Below are 20,433 nucleotides of genomic sequence, written 5' to 3' on the forward strand. Positions count from 1 at the left end.
AAAAAAAAAAAAAAAAAAGGAGGTAGGCAAGTCAAAAGATGTCAGCCCTTCAGCTCTAAATGCTTAAGAGTCAAAGGAGATATGAGAAAGACAGAAAATGAGAAGAGCGTTTTCCCTCAATCTTAGAATCCTAGGGCCAAAAGACATACCATGAAACTTTATATGGGACATTATAAGCTAAACAAAAGTTCCTGCTTCTTCAATTGGGAAGAAATGGAAGAAACTGTTACCCTAAATTTGTATGCCCTTGAACAGTGTCTTAACATTTTTCACATATCCTCAAACGTTTGGACCTTGTATCCTACTTTGGGCTCCCTGAGATTTGAGCTTAAATAACATTGAAAAATAACAGAAGACAGAATTCAGGAATAGACTAGGAGTCTAGTCCGGCTCAATTCCTGTTTTTATTAGGGCCCTGGAACTGAGATTTATTTATTTATTTTTTTAACATTTTTAAGTGGTTGGGGAAAAATATCAAAAGAAGAATAATATTTAGTGATGACTGAAAATTACATGAAAATAAAATTTCAGTACCTATAAATAAGTTTTATTGGACTGCCACGCTCATTCATTTTTGTATTTTCTATGACTGCTTTCACACTGTAGTGGCAGAGACTGAATGTCTGTGAAGTCTAAAATATTTTCTCTCTGACCCTTTATAGAAAAATGTTGCTAACCCCTGGGATAGATGAATAAAATTAGAGTTGTTTTCCAGGAAAACAAAAGATTGTAGTGACTAGAGTAAAAATGTTAAATATAACAGATATTATATACAGTCATGTGCCACATAATGATGTTTTGGTTAGTGACAGACCAGTGGTTCCATAAGATCATAAATGGAACTGGAAGATTTCTATTGCCTAGTGACATCATAGCCATTCTAACATCATTATGCACTTAGTTTATGTTTTTAAAAAAAATTGACCAACGCGGTGGCTCACACCTGTCATCCTAGAATCTTGGGACGCCAAGGCAAGAGGATTACTTGAGCCCAGGAGTTTGAGACCAGCCTGGGCTACATAGCAAGATCTCGTCTCTACCAAAACTAAAAAATAAATAAATAAATAAATTCGGTGTACAGTGTTTATGAAGTCTACAGTAATGGGCAGTAATGTCCTAGACCTGAACATTCACTCCTCACTCAACTCACTTATTTATGCAGAGTAACTTCCAGTCCTGCCAGCTCTGTTCATGGTAAGTGCCCTATGCAGGTGTACCATTTTTTTTCTTTCATGCAGTATTTTTCCTGAACCTTTTCTATGTTTAGGCATGTTTAGATACCCAAATACCATTGCCTCAGGATTCAGTACAGTCACACACTGTTCAGGTTTGTAGCCTAGGAACAATAGGCCGTACCATATAGCTTAGGTATGGTAGGCTGCACCATCTAGATTTGTGTAATTATGCTCTGTGATGTTCCCACATTGCCTAGAAGTGCCTAACGATGCATTGCTCAGGATACATCCCTGTTGTTAAGTGACGCATGACTGTAAATGGAAAAAAGCAGCGTGCTCTTCTTTCTATTGTTGTTCTTGCTATTACTGTGCTAATACAGAAGCTATTAGCTTTCTGTGACTGCTTAAATTTAATTAAAATTAAATACAATTAAGATTCAGTTATTCAGCCACATTAACCACATTCTAAGTGCCCAGGAGCTATGTATGGCTAGTGGCTACCATATTTGACAGTGTAAGTAAAAAACATTTTCATCATTATTTAAAGTTCTGCTGGACATTGGTGTATAATAGTAAACACATGGTGCTTTGTGCAAAGCACTGCTCTTGAGTCTTCTCAAAAATATCTTGAAGCTGGGATTATTATTACTTACATTCTACAAATGAGAAAGCTGAGGCACAGGGAAGTGAAGAAACCTACCCACTGTCACACAGCTAGTAAATGTCAGAGTCCAGATTTAAACCCAAGCAGCCTAGCTTCACAGTCCTGGTCCTTAATCACTTTAAGGTTGAGAGTAAAGAATATGCTTAATTGTAGCAAGAAGGACTTAGCTTATGTGATGACAGTGTGGCTGTACAGATTTTGAAACTCAAAGCTTAGAAAGTTGTGGAATATAATAGCTACATTCCTTCCTGGAAAGAAATCTAGAGATATGAACCGAATTAGCTTTTGGAGGACCTTTCAGTCTTCGTTCAGATATGCTAAATAGATCACTTGAATTCTGATGTGTCTTCAAAGCAGTATTGACCCCTTCTAATTAGTGGAAGTTTCTTTGGCTGAGTAAGCCATCAAATAGGAGTTTTACCTTTACAACAGTTATATGTATTTGTGTTAACTATTCAAGCATGTCATCATGCTGCAGTGTCATATTCTGTTATCTTTTTTAGCTGAAAGATCAGTTAGTTATATAGCCTTGAATATTTATGCAGGGAGACACAGTTTCATTTTTTTGTATTGGAGGCCATGCTGCTTGAGTTGTCATTTCATTTTAGAATTGTAGGGGTTGCATATGATACTTTTCAGTACTGTCTACAAAGGCTAATGCCTTGTCTTCCATCGTATATCATGAATATTGGACAGACAGTTTAGTGGATGAGCACACCCTGTTCTGAATATTACTAAATCTGATTTCTTTTTAACAAATACATGGCATTTTATATGTCAGGCACTGTTTGACGTATTTTATAAATGTTAACTCACTTAAGCCCATATCCCTATGAGATGAATGCTAGTATCCCCTTTTTGCAGGTTAGGAAGTGCTCATGAGGGAAGTAACATGTTAAATAATTTGACCAGAGTCACACAATTAGGAAGTGATAGCACTGGGATAGTGTACTCTTAGCTTGTTTTAATTGTATATCACACTTCTCATCTTGCTTTTGAGTGTGTTGGAAAGTGTAGAGGACTATTGACAGCAGTAGTTAGATCAAAGTGACAAGTGTGGCTTTATGCCATTCCAGAACGCCACGTGATCAGAATCCAAAGGCAGCTAAAATACCTGTCCCAGGTAAATAAGTTCTTGATTATTTTTTGATTCATGCTGAAAGTACTTCAGGGCACAAATGATTTACTGACTTCTTCAATCAGTGAACTGTCATAAACAGCAGTGAGCTCCTTTTAAGAGGATGGGTGAATGTTTTAGGTTCTGTGGCTCTTCAATTATACCTGGGAGAAATTTTGGATGCTTTGTTAGGAGGGTGTAGCTTTAAATTAGCCCATGTTTCGCAGGAAGTTGATTCAGCTTTTCTCCCCTCCCAGTTCAGCTTTTCAAATCAGTCAAAGCAGTTTTCCAAAGTTAGACCATGCGGTCACTGTCTGTCCTCTGCCTAAGAGTGCACATGTGCATGAAAGTATATTTCTGGTATAGTTGATCAAGAAATTTCTAGCCAACTGTGCAGCATTTCTTGGTTGCTCTGAGAATGTTAAAACTTGTTTTGCCTGAGCGCAGGGGTTTCAGACCAGCCTGGACAACTTGATGAGACCTCATCTCTACAGTAAATCACAAAAACTAGCTGGGCATGGTGGTGTGCAACTGTAGTTCTTCTTGGAAGGCTGAGGTGGCAGGATCACCTAAGCCCAGCAGGTCAAGGCTGCGGTGGCCATGAATGTGCCACTACACTCCAGTCTGGGCGATAAGAGTGAAACTCCAACTCAAAAAAAAAACCGAAAACAACTTTTGTTCAAAAATAATTATTTTTCTGCTGCAGAATGAAATATTGAATCTGAAAACTAGACTATTAAAAATAGCATGTATATTTATGTGATGAATACTTAAAATATCTAATTTTTTAGAAAATTTAGAAATTAAAATGCATTTTAAAAATAATGGAGACATTTGCCAGGTGTGATGGCACGTGCCTGTAGTAGTCCCAGCCACTTGAGAGACTGGGGTAGGAGGATCACTTGAGCCCAGGAGTAATGTGCTGTTGGGTGTCTGCACTAAGTTCAGCATCAGTATGGTAACCTCATTAGAGCAGGGGACTACAGGATTGTCCAAGGAGAGGTAAATTGTTCCAGCTTGAAAACAGTAGATCAAAACTCCCGTGCTGATCTGTAGTGAGGTTGCGCCTGTGAATAGCTATTGCACTCCAACCTGTACAACATAGCGAGACCATCTCTAAAACAAAAGTGTGTGTGTGTGTGTGAGTATGACTGAGAGAGAGACATTTACAATTCTGAAAGTTATTTTGGTGTATTTTAAATCTCAGTTATTGAATTTATAAGAGAATTGTTTAAAGTAGATTGGATATTATAAAATTTCACATTTCAAACACATCAAATTCCTCTTCAATTCTAAGAAGTCTTTATGTCCAGTTGTGTATATTCTAATTCTGTGTTTCTTCATTTTCAGGCTGAAATAGAGCTTTTTGTGAACAGGCTTGACTCGGTGGAATCTGTTCTTCCTTATGAATATACAGCGTAAGTTTTTCAGTTTGGTTTTTATGTAAAATTTCATGACTCATCAGAATTTTCTGCATTTGGAACTTTGTTTTCTCACAGTTAGAGACAAATTTATATGCATTTTAATAATATGCAGGGCCTAAAAATATTTTTGGGGGTATACTCTTTACTTCCAGTGTAGTGTTAAAATGTGGTCTTCACTTATATTGCTTTGCAGTACAACAGAAACACCATCTGAAACTGTGGATTTCCTTTTTTATCTGACTGAACAAAAAGACGTCTTATTCTTTTGAAATTTTTTTGAAATTTTTTTATTTATAAACAATGTCACACATCCTCAAAAAAATTTTTTGTGACCTACATAATTAGTCCCCAGAAATAACTACTTGGGTATCAACTTCTCCACATTTTTTCCTCTAAATATCCAATGTATATAACCAAACTTATGTATTTTATTTTAAACAAAAGTAGGCTCATACTCTTATATTTGTCTTTCTAACCATATATTGTGGGTATCTTTCCATGTCAGTAGACAAGTGTAGAAGACTTTTACAGCTCCCTCTGCCTTTTTAGTAGTTGTTTACTGTTTCCATTGTGGATATTCTCCAGAGTCTATGTACAGTTTGTGTCATTAATTTCCTATTTATCAACATTTGATATTACCAATTTTTTTTTTTCAAGTTGGAGTCTCACTCTGTCGCCCAGTTTGGAGTGCAGTGGTACACTCATGGCCACCCCAGCATCCACCTGCTGAGCTCCAGCAATCTGTCCACCTCAGCCTTCCAAGTAACCAGAAATATAGGCGTGCACTATCACGCCCAGCAAATTTTTTTTTTTTTTTAATTGTAGAGACGAGGTCTTGCCAGGTTGCCCGGGCTGGTCTCGAATCCGTGGTCTCAGGCAATCCTCTCACCTCAGCCTCCCAGAGTGCTGGGATTACAGGCTGAGTCACCAAGCCCAGCCACTAATTTTTTATATTAAGAACAATGCTGCATGAATATCCTTTATTCATTTGACCACTGGATACCATACTGGGTCTAAAACAGTTCCTAAATTTTAGGTATGTTTGCTGTAGAGAAAAGCATTCACAAAGCAGAAAGATTATCTTATAAGAATTTATATACCTAAATATGTATAAGAGGAGAATAGAGAATTCATGTAAAGCTGTTGGAGATTTGAAAGCTTTTTCTAGTTTTTATTAAACTAGTTTTTTTTTGTTGTTGTTAAACATCTCTATTTAAATCTTTATGATATTCTTAGGAAAACTCAGTGGAACTGTTATATCCAGTAGATGGGGATATTCATTTGGAAACTTCCCATCCCCAGCTTTGTATCACCTGAGATTTACCATCTTCTTAGGAATCTCACTCTTCTATTACTTTACTGGTCTCAGGTACTCCCTATACCATTCTGAAGTGAACAAAGAATTATCCTTTGATTTTTTTGTGGCAAAGCTGAAATGGGGCTGTAATGTTTATACCGAACTTTATTAAAGTTAGTTAGTAATACAAGGGAATTACAGTACAAAATCTTACAGGTGAGTGAATATGCTTTCACATCTCTGTTCTCAGAGGGTCTGTTTGACCATGCTTCATGTATTGGGATGTGTTGGTCAGTGTACCGAGATGAGGCAGAACCACAGGTGAACTTGATATGTACTCCTGAAATGCCATTTTCAATTAATGATTTGGATTAGAAAGTTGTAGCCGGGCTTGGTGGCTCAGCCTGTAATCCTGCGCCTTTGGGAGGCTGAGGTGAGTGGATTGCCTGAGCCCGCGGGTTCGAGACCCGCCTGGGCAGCGAGACCTCATCTTTACAATAAATCAAAAAATTAGCTGGGCGTGGTAGCACGCGCCTGTAATTCCGGCTACTTGGAAGGCTGAGGCGGAAGGATCGCCAGAGCCCAGCAGGTCAAGGTTGCGGTGGCCGGGAGCGGCCACTGCACTCCAGTCTGGGCGACAGAGTGAGACTCCAACTCAAAAAAAAAAAAAAGAAAGTTGTAACAAAAGGAGATATTATGTAAATTTTCCTTGAAAGAATAAAATGTAAATACTTTTATCATAAAATAGTATTATTTAGAAAACAAAATATTCTGAGGCAAAATTTCCAGTTGTTTTGTTTTGGGGAGATGTAGTTCACAGAACTTGGAGTCTGGATATATTTCTTCTTAATCCACCAGAAGCTGTTAGATTGATCTGTTCCTAATCTGCTCTTAAGATTGGCTATGTGTGTGATACTTCATTGTTTCCTTTTATGTTTCAAACTTAATTACTCTTCCTCTAGGTTTGATTTTTGCCAAGCATCAGAAGGAAAACGCCCATCTGAAAATCTTGGTCAGGTATTATTCGGGGAAAGAATTGAACCATCACCATATAAGGTTTGTGTTTAGTGTTACATAAAAGTTATTTGGTTACAGTTTTTTTTTTTTTTTATTAGGAAAAACTCGAGATAGCTCAGCTCTCTTGGCTAAGGAGAAATTTCTCTCTTCCATTCAGGAATAATTTCTTTTTTTGCTTGTTTGTTTTTTTGAGTTGAAGGGTCACTGTCACCCAGGCTGGAGTGCAGGGTCATGATCACAGCTCACTGCAGCCTCAAGTTCTTGGTTTCAGACAATCCTTCTGCCTCAGCTTTCTGAGCAGTTGGGACTGTAGGCATGTGCCACCATGCCTGGATGATTTTTAAAATTTTTTTTGTAGAGATGAGGTCTCACTATGTTCCCCAGACTAGTCTCAAATATTAGTTAAACCAAAATAAACCAAATATAAAGTATGCTTTTCAATATATGGGTTCATCATCTCCCAGAATTATTTTACCTTTTAAAACTTATTCTTTAAGCCTATTATTCTTCCACATCATAGAGTCCCCTGTTCATTTTATATCTGCTCTCTTACCATACAAACAACAATGGTCCTTCTCTTTTAGAAAAATTAGTCTATCCCCATATAAAAAATTAAATGGTCCCCTCCCCTCCTTTGGGGAGGTGAGTCTTCTCTCTCTCTCTCTCTCTCATTTACTCTTTAAATAAACTATATTTTCCAATCCAAAAAAAAAAATTAAATGGTGCAGTAGAATATGAAATGAAAAGTAAGTCTTCCCCTAGTTCAACTTCAGTTTCTTAACTTTCCTGAAAATTTCCATGCACCTACAAGCTTATGTAAGTAAATTAGATTTGCCTACTTATGTATTAGCATATTTTCTTTACTTTGCATTTTTCCTTTAACTCTCTACCATGGACACCTGTCCACATGATACGTTCATTCTCATGGCTGTAGCGTGACCCCTGATTTTATTCCCCAGCCTGACAATCTCCTCTTCTGGCTTTACGTCCTTCTCTTGTGTGTCTTCGACACTATGCTTAGGCATCTTTTCTGCTTTCTCACTAGGTACTCCATCTGCTTTGGCACTTTATTACGCAGCTTATTCATTCATCCAGCAAATCCCCAAGCTGAGATGAGTCCCACTAGCCATTTCACTCCTTCCAGCTCCTAGACCTATACTGTGAAGCCTTAGGGGAAAAGATACATCATTGTGCAAGTTTCGGCCACTAAAAGTGTACAGGTTTTGACCATAAATATATCCTCTTCAAATAGTCTAATCTGAAATTTTCTACCCTAAAAGTGCTGGTAATTTTTAAAGTTTTTTAAAGGATAGTTGTATTAGTCCATTTTGCATTACTATACAGGAATGCCCAAAGCTGGGTAATTTATAAAGATATTATTTTGACTCAGGGTTCTGCAGACTATAGGAATCATAGTGCTTCGGGTGAGGCCTCAGGAAGCTTACAGTCATGGTGGGGGTAGAGAGGGAATAGACATGTCACTTGGCGATAGCCAAGGCGAGAGGGAGAAAAGAGGGGCTGGGTGGTTTTAAACAACCAGCCCTCAGGTGAATAGAGAACTCACTCATTACTGTGAGAATGGCACCAAGCCAATCGTGAGGGATCTGCCCTCATGGCCCAAACACCTCCCACTAGGCCCCGCCTCTATCTCTGAGGATCATGTTTCAACATGAGATTTGGAGGGGACAACAACCTAAACTATATCATTCTGTCTTCAGCACCCCAGATCTCATGTTCCTTTCATATTGCAAAATACAATCATCGCATCCCAGTGGTCTCCAAAAGTCAAAAAGTCTTAATTCATTCCAGATCAATTCAAAAGCCCAAAGTCTCATCTTGGACTCAAGGCAAGTCCTTTCCACTTAGGAACCTATACAATCAAAAACAAGTGATTTAATTCCAAGGTACAGTGGTGAGACTGCCATTGGGTAAACATTTCCATTCCAAAAAGAAGAAATTGACCAAATGAAAGTGGCAACAGGCCCCATGCAAGTCTGAAACCTAGCAGGGCAGACATTAAATCTTAAAACTCCAAAATAATCCTTGACTCCCACAAGGACATGCTGGGCACATTTGTGTGAGAGGTAGGTGCCCACAGTCTCCAGTGGCTCTACCATTCTGGGGACTAGAGGATGGTGGCCCTGCCACTGTGGGGTCTCTGTGTGGGGGCTTCATCCCCACATTGCCCCTCGGCACTTCACTCGCAGGGGCTTTTTGTGGAGACGCCACTCCTGTGGCAGGCTTCTGCCAGGCACTGAGGCTTTCCTGTCCATCCTCTGAAATCTAGACAGAAGCTGCCAGGTCTCTTTCACTCTTGCATTCTGTGTGCCAGCAGGCGTAACACCATGTGGAATCCACCAAGGCTTACTTGTGCCCTCCAGAGTAGCAGCCAGAGTTTGTATCTGGGGCCCTTTAAACTGAGGCTGTAACAGGAGCTGCTGAGATGTAGGGAGTGGTGTCTTGAAGTGGCAGGGCCCAGCTGGCCCCCTGAAACCATTCTTTCCTGGTAAGCCTCTGGGCCTGTGACAGGAAGATTTCTGAAATGGCTTCAAGGCAAGTTTTTCCCATTATTGTTTTTTTTTTGTTGTTTTTGAGTCAGAGTCCACTTTGTCGCCCAGGCTGGAGTGCAGTGGCACAATCACTGCCACTGCAACCTCTTCCTCCTGGGCTCAGGTGATCCTTCTGCCTCAGCCCTCCAAGTAGCTGGAACTACAGGTGATGCCACCAAGCCCAGCTAATTGTTTTTATTTATTGCAGAGATGAGGTCTCTACAAGTTGCCTAGGCTGGTCTTGAACCCCTGGGCTCAGGCAATCCTCTGGCCTCCCAAAGTGGCTTCCCATTGTTTTGAATGTTAGTACCTGGCTCTCCTTTAGTCATGTTAATTTCTGTAGAAAGTGGTTGCCCAGCAGACTGTTTGACATTTTCTCCTGAAAACACTTTTTTCTTCTCTATCACATGGCTGGGTTGAGAGTTTTCTAAATTTTTACTCTGCTTCCTTTTTTATTATAAGTTCCAACTTTAAGTCATTCCTTAGTTCTCATATCTGATCATAGGCTATTTGAAGCAGCCATGCCAACTCTTGAGCTCTTTATTGCTTAGAAATTTATTCCTTTAGGTTCCTTAGGTCATCATTCTCAAGTTCAGCCTTCCAAAAATCCCTCGGACGTGGACACAGTGCAGTGAAGTTCTTTGCTAAAGCGGAACATGGGTGAAGCTTGTTTTAGTTCCTGTTAAGTTCCTTGTTTCCTTCTGAGACCTCGCCAACCTGGACTTCACTGTCCATATTTCTATCAGCATTTGGGTCACAAGCAATCTCTAATCAGTTCCAAACTTGCCCTCATCTTCCTATCTTCAGATCCCTCCTCTTCCAGCCTTTGCCTGTTACATACCTCCAAAGCTGCTTCCACATTTTTAGGTATCTTTATAGCAGTACCTCTCTCCTCAGTACCAACCTCCTGTATGAGTCCATTTTGTGTTACTATAAAGGAGTACCTGAAACTGGGTAATTCATAAGGAAAAGAGGCTTATTTTGGCTCATGGTTCTGCAGACTGTACAGGAAACATCTGCTTCTGGTGAGGGCTCAGGAGGCTGATAATCATGGTGGAAGGCCAAGAGGGAGCAGGGGTGTCACATGCAGAGAGCGGAAGCAAGAAAAAGAAGGAGGTACCAGGCTCCTGTAAATAACCAGCTCTCGAGTGAACTGAGAGAGAGAATTCACTCATTACTGCAAGAATGGCACCAAGTCATTTATGAAGGATCCGCCCTCGTGACCTGAATACCTCCCAGTAGACCCCATCTCCAACAATGGGAATCACATTTCAACAAGAGACTTGGAGGGTACAACATTCCAAACGTATGCACAGTAGGTTTGAAGGCCTAATGGGCAAAGTCGTTGAGGAAGAAGGAACTCAAAGTGTATGGACATGGGTAGCATTGAGCAGAGCAACATGTCAGCTGTGAAACCTCTCACTGTTGGGAGATTACTTTGACCATTATTACATTCTTTTTATAATAGCAGGTGAATTTTTAGGCATATTCATTAAATTATACAATCAACTTAAATAGTCTGGTGATCTTTCAGCCTCAGCTTTCTATTTACTTATTTCTTGGCCTTGAGAAATGATGAGTGGGAAGAACTTCAGTAATGCCGGCAGTGAACACGGCAGACAGCAGAAGTCCCTAGCAGGAAACAGGAAGGGCCAACAGACTATTCACCTGTGAAGAGACTTTGTCCCTTTGGGGCAGATTGCTGCCCATCATAGGATCTTGGATGGGTGTGTTTCTGTGAATGTGTAAAGATCATGCTTGCCATCAGAGAATCCTTCTTCTGGGCTTAGTGCTTTTCAGGTGTAATCCTTTATCCTGGGAGTTGAAATACAATAGCAGAACAGGAGAGTGCTTTGACATGGAGAAAAATGTGCACCTAATATTTTCCCTGAGTCTCACAGAATTGTTTAGGATCAAATGTATGCCTAAACAATCTCTTTAAGCCCCGAGCTTAAAGGGGTGGCAGACAGCAGACACTATTTAAGGCGAGGGCACAGGTAAACAGAAATATGGGGCTAGCAAGTCACAGTGGTTCCATGCCTGCAATGCTAGCTCCGGAGCCTGAGGATCACCTGAGCTCAGGAGGTCAAGGCTGCAGTGAGCCGTGATCGAGCTATGACGCTCCTGCCTGGGTGACAAAATGAGACCTCGTCTCAAAAAAAGAAAAGTAGGACTGAGAGGTTAGATTTTTTTCCGCACTAGCCATATGTATTGACCAGTATTTTTCATTTCACAGTTGATTTCTATATCCTTTATTTTCTAAGTTTTTTTTTAACATCTGCAATAAAAACACTGATAACAACTGGCAACAAAATAAAATCCCAGTCTGCTTTGCCACCTTTTATCTATGACTTCTGTTTAGGAAAACAGCTGTGCATGACATGATGCATATTGTATGAAGCAGGAACCACATTTCATAGGATCATAAAATCTCATCTCAGGTCTGCCACTCAGTCATTCACTCAATTCACACTCAATTTGTTGAGTACTGTCATGTCCAGGCCACATGTGTGCTGGGATACAGCATTAAACAAGACAAAAATCTCTGTCTTCATGGATCTTCCTTGCTGATAGGGTGAAGGAGACAAAATAAATGATTGAAATACATAATGTCTTGGCTACTGAAAAAGAACGATTGAAAATAAATCTGGGAGCTGGGCTCGGTGGCTTAGCCTATAATCCCGCACTTTGGGAGGCTGAGGTGAGTGGATTGCCTGAGCCCGCGGGTTCGAGACACAACCAATCTCTAATCTATCTTTTTCTTTCTTTCTTTCTTTCTTTCTTTCTTTCTTTCTTTCTTTCTTTCTTTCTTTCTTTCTTTCTTTCTTTCTTTTTCTTTCTCTCTCTCTCTCTCTCTCTCTCTCTTTCTTTTCTACCCACAATAAATCAAAAAAATTAGCCAGGCATGGTAGCATGCGCCTATAGTTCTAGCTACTTGGAAGGCTGAGGCGGAAGGATCGCCAGAGCCTAGCAGGTCGAGGCTGTGGTGGCCAGGAGCGGCCACTGCACTCCAGTCTGGACCACAGAGTGAGACTCCAATTCAAAAAAGAAAAGAAAAGAAATCTGGGAAGATGGGAGGGGAATTTTTCATTTTAAATAGGTTTAACTGAGAAAGTGACATTTGAGTAATTACTCCCCTATTGAAGCAAGTATTGGAGTGAGCCATGTAAATATCTGGGGGAGAATTTTTTCTTTTTTCTTTTTTTTTTTTTAAATTTCAATAGCTTTGAGGGATTCAAGTAGTTTTTTTTTTTGAGTTGGCGTCTCACTCTGTCGCCCAAACTGGAGTGCAGTGGCCGCTTCCGGCCACCGCAGCCTCGACCTGCTGGGCTCCAGCGATCCTTCCGCCTCAGCCTTCCCAGTAGCCGGAGTTACAGGCATGCGCTACCACGCCTGGCTGATTTTTTGATTTGTTGTAGAGATGAGGTCTTGCTGCCCAGGCGAGTCTTGAACCCGCGGGCTCAGGCAATCCACTCACCTCAGCCTCCCAAAAGCACGGGATTACAGGCTGAGCCACCGAGCCCGGCTCAAGTAGTTTTTAATCCGGACTTTAAGAGTACCTACCACCCCCACCTGTGAACATTGTACCCAGTAGGTGATTTTTTTGTTGTTGTTCCTTCACCCCTTCTCCCAGGGGGAGATGTTCTAAGTGAAGAGAACAGCATATGTCAAGGTCCTGAGGTGTGCACCTTGGACAGGTGAGCAAGATAGAGAATAATAGGAAATGAGGGTAAAGAAGTAATGGAACCAAATCATAGGGTGACTTAGAGGCCTCTGTAAAGACGTTAGCCTTTATATCTGTGTGTGCAGGTTGACACTGGAGGGTTTTGCATAAGTGTAGATTTTACCAGGATCACTTTGAGAATGGACACAGGCGTGCAAGGAGAGAAACCAGGAGACTAGCTTGGAGACTTTCACAGTCAAGCAGATGTGTCTGATGGTGGCTTAGACCACGGGGGAAGAGGGAAGGAAGGGATTGTCAAGTTGGAATCCCTGACTCTGACTCTGGCTATATTTTGAAGGTGGGGCCAAAATAATTTGTTGGTAGGTGTGGATCGTGGCATTTCTGTTTCTAAGATGAGAAACATCTGTGGGAAGAGCAGGCCTTGGGGGAAGGGGGAAGAGTTAGTTTGGAACATGGTAAGTGTGAGGTGTTTATTAGGTATCCAACCAGAGATACTGAGGAAGCAGTTAAATAGGTGTGTCTTGGGTTTGGAGGAGGGCTTCAGCCTGGATGTGTACAGTGTATATTTGAGAAGCATCAATGTATAAATGGAATTTAAAGCCACAGAATTATGAGATTCCCCAAGGGAGTGAGTACAGATAAAGAAGACAAGAATTCCCAGATCTGAGTCCCGGGGCAGTCGGCAGTCAAGAGGATGAGGAGGATGTAGCAAAGGAGACTGAAGAAACCACTAGTGAGAAAGAATGACAAGGAGGAGAGTGTGGTCTGGAAGCCAAGACAAGAAAGTGTTTCTGGGAGGAGGGATTAGCTTATCTGTCACTGATGAGGACAGAAGATTGACCTTGGGTTTAGCCTTCAACGTGGAGGTCATTGATGTTAGAAAGCAGCTGTGGTAGAATAGCCAGGTGGAGAGAGAATGGGAAGACAGTTGCAGATGGACATGCATGCAGCTCTCTTAAGACCTTTTGCAGGCAGCGAGAGAAAAAGAGCTGTAGCTGGAGGATGGCATGGTCAAAGAGGATTCATCATATGTGTTTAAATAAGATACATATATATATGGATGAGAATGGTCCAGCAGAGATGACAGAAGCGATGATTTAGGAGAGATTGTTGAGTGTGTCCTTGTATGGGCAAGAGGGGCTGGGACCTAGTGGGAGAGGGTGAGGAGCTTGGCCTCAGTGACCTTGCTCATCCTTAGTGACTAGAGGGCAAGCAGAAAATTGGAACATGATACTAGAAGGTAGACGTGGCAGTTGCTTCGTTCTCAGTGAAGTAGGAAGTAGGGCCATCCGCTGGGAGGTTGTAGAAGAGTGGGAGAATGGTGGAACAGATGAATGTGGAGCGATTGCTGGGCAGCATTGAGGATCCTCGATAGCTAGTTGGTCATTTGAAGAAAGAACAACCGGTGTGATTATTTGTGTTTCTCCAGCTATTTTCAGCTCTGCAGCTGTAGAGTTGGATTTCACCAGGTGTGTGGTTTTGACAAGTGAGTACAAAAAAGTGAGAGAAGAGCAAAGGATGTGAGGATGTCCTTTGATGTCATGAAAGGTGGTGATACCACTGACCTAGGAGTTTGAGCTTCAAGGAGGGAAGTGAGGCCATGAAAGGAGTAAGGGACAGTCAAAGACTGTAGGATCCATCGATCGGTGTTTCAGGAGGCATCCAGGGCTTACTGGAGTTGAGGAGTATTTGAGCCAGCGAGCTGGAAAGACAGGAGGAGGTGCTTTGACTCTGGGAACCTTGAAATGAAGATAATGGTGGGACTGCTGTCATGATAAGGGCAAGGTAGAGTTCGACAAGAGGAGTGAGTGCTTTGAAACAGGATGAAGGCCAGAATCGCTGGAGAAGAGGTCAGAACTGAGAAGACAGGGTACTGGAAGGATCGTTTATGTAAATGTTGTAACCCTCAAAAATCAGGAGCGAGGAGGAGTGTTGGAGTGACAGGGAGCCAGGAGCTGAAATTATCAAGGAATGGAGGCCAGTGCCCTGGGGTTGGTAGAAGACAGCAGCAAAGACTCTCATGGTCTGATCACATGAGAGTCAAAACTGGAGGTTTCCAGAGGGAGAATGGTCCGGCCCAGCACTGGGGCCTGTGAGAAAGCACAGCCACCACTGACCAGGGAGTACAGGGAGGTCATGTCTCTCAAGAGAGCCAGGTTTCTGTTAGAACAAGCATCAGAGAACATTCCAAGAAGAGGTTGAGGCTAAAGAGGGAGTTCTGCTGGTGACACTTGGGTTCCAAAGGACATAGTGGAAGGGTTTAAGCAGCTGGGAGGAGCGTGTGTCCATCTTGGGATTTGAAAGGAAAGATGACATGGAAATCCTGCCGTCTAGTGGTGACTAACATTAAGAGGGATAAGAGGCATAATGGGATTAGTCCTGATGGTCTCATGCCGCAGAGGCTGCCTGGATCAGCAAGCTTGCCAGAGCATGTAGCCTTATGCAACCATTTCTCAGAAATGGACTTTGATAGAATTTTTCTACCATTTGCTAAAAGCTGTTGATGCGATGTGTGACAATAACTGTCATTTAGCAAATTCCTGTTTTTGTCAGTCCACATGCTAGGTGTTTTGCACACACATAACTATATTTAATCCAACAACCCTGCAAAGCAGATATTGTTAAACCCATTTTACATATAAGCTAATTGAAGCTGAGGTAGGATTAAGCAGCTTTCTCTAGTCTCATAACAGGACAGTACTGATTTGTACCCAGGTCTGACTCTAGGTTGATAAAGTATTTGGTTTAATGACTTCCACAGAATTATTTCAAGGAGAATTTTAAATCCTCACTGAAATAAATCAAGAGAAATTATAATAATACATTTTCCTGAATGAAAATAGAACAATGATGTGTTTGCATGTTGAAAGGAAGGAAGATTTGGTTCCCTTGGGCACTAAGACTATTTTAAAGTCTTAGCAAAACATTTAAAAAATACGATTAAATCCATAGCCAAACATGCTTTAAAATATTCTAAAATTCTTAACTAAATGTATTACAGAAAGAGACTGTAGTGTTGTAAGAGCATTTTCTCTAGAGCTTAACTTGCTTAGCTTAAATCCTGGCTCTGCCATTTCTTTGTTGTGTGACTTGGTGCTTCAGCTTTCTAATCTTTAAAATATAGATTTGAATACCTACCTGAATAGACTATTGGGAGGTGTCCGTGAGACTTAATACATATCAAGTGTCTAGAACAGGGCAAGCACCCAGTAAGTGCTAACTCTCACTATCATTTTAAGAGCTGCCTTTAGTCTTCCTTTTCCTTCATAATTGAACACACAAGTTGAGTCGCCTAAACCTGGAGAGCACTGGTTTGAGGTGGCAGATTGCCATTTTGGTGTAAATATGTCTCTCTCTGATAAATTGACTTTAAGTTCAGTGCCTATGCCTCTGATTTCTTAGTGTGTATATCTTTGTATTTTCCATTTCTCACTTTCTAAAATGAATCTTTAAGATTTGTAGAAGGTTCCAAATATCAAAAAATGGTACAAAGGTTGCTGTGTTGCCAAAAGGAGCTCTGTGGCCAAAATCAAACACTTGGCTGGCAGGTGGCAGCAGTGAGCCACACTTACACATTCCTTGTTAGCTGATGCCCAGCAACTGCTTCAGGGGTGTTTGTTTGTTTGAGTTGGAGTCTCACTCTGTTACCCAGGCTGGAGTGCAGTGTCACACTCACGGCTGCCCTAGCATTGACCTGCTGCGCTCCAGTGATCCTTTCACCTCAGCCTTCCAAGTAGTCAGAACTATAGGCACACACTACCATGCCTGACTAATTTGTTGACTTACTGTAGAGACCGTGTTGCCCAGGCTAGTCTTGAACCCACAGACCCAGGCAATCCTTGCCTCAGCCTCCCAAAGTGCTGGGATTACAGGCTTCTGGGATGTGCATCAGTAACACACAAAGGAATGGACTGCTCAGAAGTGAATCATAAACAGTCACCTCATGTAAAAAAATTTGAATTTTGTTAAAAGATATGGAGCATCTGTGTAGCTGATAAATCACAGCCTTCTAAAAACTGGAAAATATTTTAAAAACTAAGACATCAGTGGTTCCTAATAAATCAAAGTAAACTTATTATAATATGTTGTGAAGGTCATTATTTTTATGCTCATGAAATAAGTCCTAGGCTTTAAAATCAGAGGAACTCGTCATTTTTTAATGTGGTTTTTAAAATTTACCAATTTTTGTTTCAACTTTATTATTAAATAATAATAAGACCCAAAAGTTGGTAATCTTTTCAAATGTGAGTTTACCCTGGTTTTAGATATCTGAATTTGACTTTTTCTTATATCATCACATGCTATCTTGTTCACTTCTGAATCTTCATCTCCTGGTACTTAAGGGGGACAGTAGCCACTGAATATTTGAAATACAAAAATACATCTGCTTATTACTGAAAGCCATCAACTCCAGAATTTCTAAAACATGACCATGGGATATTACTATGAGAGACTAATGTTCCATTTTGTTCTACATGGGTTCTTTTTTTCTTTTAGAACTCATTTGCATTTAAAAGATAAGCCAGTTAAAATTATCAAAAAAAAAACCTATTAAAGGAAAAATTAATTTAAATTTTGTTTTTGTATGTGTGTATGTGTTTATGTTCTGAGTCAGGGTCTTGCTCTGCTACCCAGGCTAGAGTGCAGTGGCACAATCACGGCTCACCGCAACCTTGACCTCCTGGGCTCAGGCAGTCCTCCCGCCTCGACCTCCCAAGTAGCTATGTAGTCTACTGCAGGCGTGCACCAGGATGCCTGTCTAACTTTTTATTTTTTGTAGAGACGAGGTCTTGCTATGTTGCCCAGGCTGGTCTTGCATTCCTCTGCCTCAGCCTCCCAAAGTGCTGGGATTACAGGCGTGAACCACTGTACCTAGCCAAAAAAAACATGATGACTTAAGTTTTTAGAGAAACAGAATAATATTGAAATTTAATCTTATTGAGCTATGAAGGAATTTTAAATGTTTATTGCCAATATTAATATACATAGGTAATTTAATGAGACTAGTACTTTTACTCCATTTATAGTATTGGTGAAGGACCTGGATATTTTTTCTTAATTTGCTTTCTACTTTCTTTTAATACAGTTTACATTTAATAAGGAGGAGACCTGTAAGCTTGTTTGTACGAAAACATACCATACAGAGAAAGCTGAAGACAAACAAAAGTTAGAATTCTTGAAAAAAAGCATGTTACTGAATTATCAGCATCACTGGTAAGACATAGAGATTTTGGATTTTTGGCTTTATAATTTTCAAGATGAAACCTCTGTTTCATTGGCTATGTAAGTACTTTATTGATTGTATAAAGTATAGCAAATTAATTGATTTCTTTTTTTTTGTTACTAGTGGAGTAGCATAAAGTAGTGGCTTTTATTTACCAGAGGATTACTAACTTAAGTTGACAGCATCATTTAAAGTATCCTCTTTTAACTGTGCTATTGTAATATCTGGTACTTCTTCTGGTACATAGACCTGGTACATAGAGTACTTCTTTTATTCATATACAGAATAGCTCGGGGATATTGCGGTTCGTCTGTACCACTGCAGTAAAGAGAATATTACAATAAAGTGACTCACACAAAGTTTTTGGTTTCCCAGTGCATATAAAAGTAATGTTTACTCTATGTTGTAGTCTATTAAGTGTGCAATAACCTTATATCTAAAAAAAATGCACATACCTTAATTGAAAGTATATTATTGCTAAAAAATGCTGACACAGACCCAAAGTAAGCACATGCTGTTGGAAAAATGGCACAGGTAGACTTGCCTAACACAGGGTTGCCTAATCTTTAATTTGTAAAAAGCACACTGTCTGTGAAGTCCTTTAAAGTGAAGTGCAGTGAAACAAAGTACGCCTGAGTAGTTAACAGGAGCATATCATGCTTTGAGAAAATGGCCTGGATCAGTCTTCTTGAGAAATACTTTTATTTTACACTTATAGGCCTTGAGAAAATCATAGGAAAACAAAATTTAACTTTTGTTTGATAAATAGCATCACTTCAGATAAAAACACTTATATTTTTTTCTTAACCTGTCTTTTATTTCATGGACATGACGTAACATTAACAAGTTAACTAATTTGTTTTAAAATCAAAAAGCATTTACAGCTCTTCTGTTTTTGCTTCCAAAGTAGTAGGTACATGTTATACATAGACATGGTTTAAAAAACTCTCAAAATCCAACCATTTAGTATAACTGTTGTTATTCTTCTAAGTTAAGTTTGCTTGCAAATGTCTATATTCCATGAGATCATAATCCATGTATGCTTTGATTTTTCTAGAAAGTGTAAGGTGCTTTAGGTGGTGCACAGGAGGACAGTCTTCGTGTACTTTCTTTTGGATGTTTGTCCTATCAGTATATTAAATAACCACCTTCAGAGAGGTTAGAAGCCATGGATCTTAGCTCAGACCTGACAGGTCCTATGACCTCCCACCCCTTCCTGCTCCCTAGTTCCTCCTCCTCACCCCACCCACCTCCATGCACATAGAACAGAAAAATCCTGGGTAGCGGGGCAACAGGGTACTGAGTAACTGGGTACTGGGCATTTTGGAGTTCTCTGCCCATCCGTGAACTAGTCTATGATATGAGTTCATTCTGACCTAGGTAGCATATAACTTGAACCGCTTAGGAGCAAGTTTCCCATCAGTGGAGGCTCTGTTGGAAGGAAGGAAATAGCTGTCAGAAACTTGCTTGTTACACTTGTGTCAGGTTCTTTTGCATCTGACCCTCAGTGCAAACAGGAACTTGGAAGGCACCTTCGTTTCTTCATTTCTTTGGCTTCTGGTAAACCACAAACTTTTTTTATCCCTGAACTATTGTGAAAATACTACTTAACTACTAAATCAATGAACATAGCTTGGGATATGTCTACTTATTCATAAGTAATTGAAATTTCCCTTGGTATTTTTCTTTTAGTTTTTCTTTGTAATCTTCAAAATAATATTTAAGACTCCATTCTTATATTGTCTTCTCATTGACTCCACCAGCTACTGATCTGTTGTGTGAGTAAAGAATGGCCCTTTAGTTCTTTGGGTGATTTTTAGCGCTCTCTGCTACCCTGCTCTACTTAGAGTACTGTTCAGTCTCGCTCCTAAAGATAACAGAAGAAGCTCTTCTTCAGAAATATTTTAAACTCATGTGTGTTGTAATTAACAAAGGTCCTATTTGGATACCAAGATGCCTAATAACAAGAAGAATAAGTCGTTTCAGATAATTTACAAATTTAGAAAGCATTCAATAGTAAAAATTACTAAACAATTTGTGATAGGCATATCAGTTGAAAACTTAAACTATTCTGCTTAAAAAAATTAACTGGGAGTGTACTGGTAAGTAATGATTTTGCTGTAGAATCAGAGAAGTTTATGATTATAAGTCTGACTTCACTAACAAATCTAAGCCATATCAGAAAAATATTTCCATACACTCAGAAATATACTGTCTGGTAATTCTTGTCGATGGGGATTAGTCCTTAAACAGTTCAGTGTACATTTAGAAAATGTTGATT

General features: G+C 40.1%; 1 protein-coding gene across 2 annotated transcripts in view; it reads left to right on the forward strand.

Annotated features, from left to right (window-relative positions):
* The window catches only part of TM9SF2 (transmembrane 9 superfamily member 2), a 67,949-nt gene that overhangs the window by 11,291 nt on the left and 36,225 nt on the right, over positions 1-20,433 (forward strand). Inside the window, exons 2-4 of one of the 2 annotated variants that reach the window (XM_008073707.1) lie at positions 4,307-4,374; positions 6,640-6,733; positions 18,015-18,142. In XM_008073707.1, the coding sequence (XP_008071898.1) occupies positions 4,307-4,374; positions 6,640-6,733; positions 18,015-18,142 (290 nt within the window). Of the gene's footprint in view, positions 1-4,306; positions 4,375-6,639; positions 6,738-18,014; positions 18,143-20,433 lie in introns of both variants that reach the window. The other variant, XM_021706807.1, reaches the window with a different exon arrangement.

This window comes from Carlito syrichta, unplaced genomic scaffold (genome assembly GCF_000164805.1).
Source record: "Carlito syrichta isolate Samal-C Ts95f unplaced genomic scaffold, Tarsius_syrichta-2.0.1 Scaffold316024, whole genome shotgun sequence".
Lineage (NCBI taxonomy): Eukaryota > Metazoa > Chordata > Mammalia > Primates > Tarsiidae > Carlito > Carlito syrichta.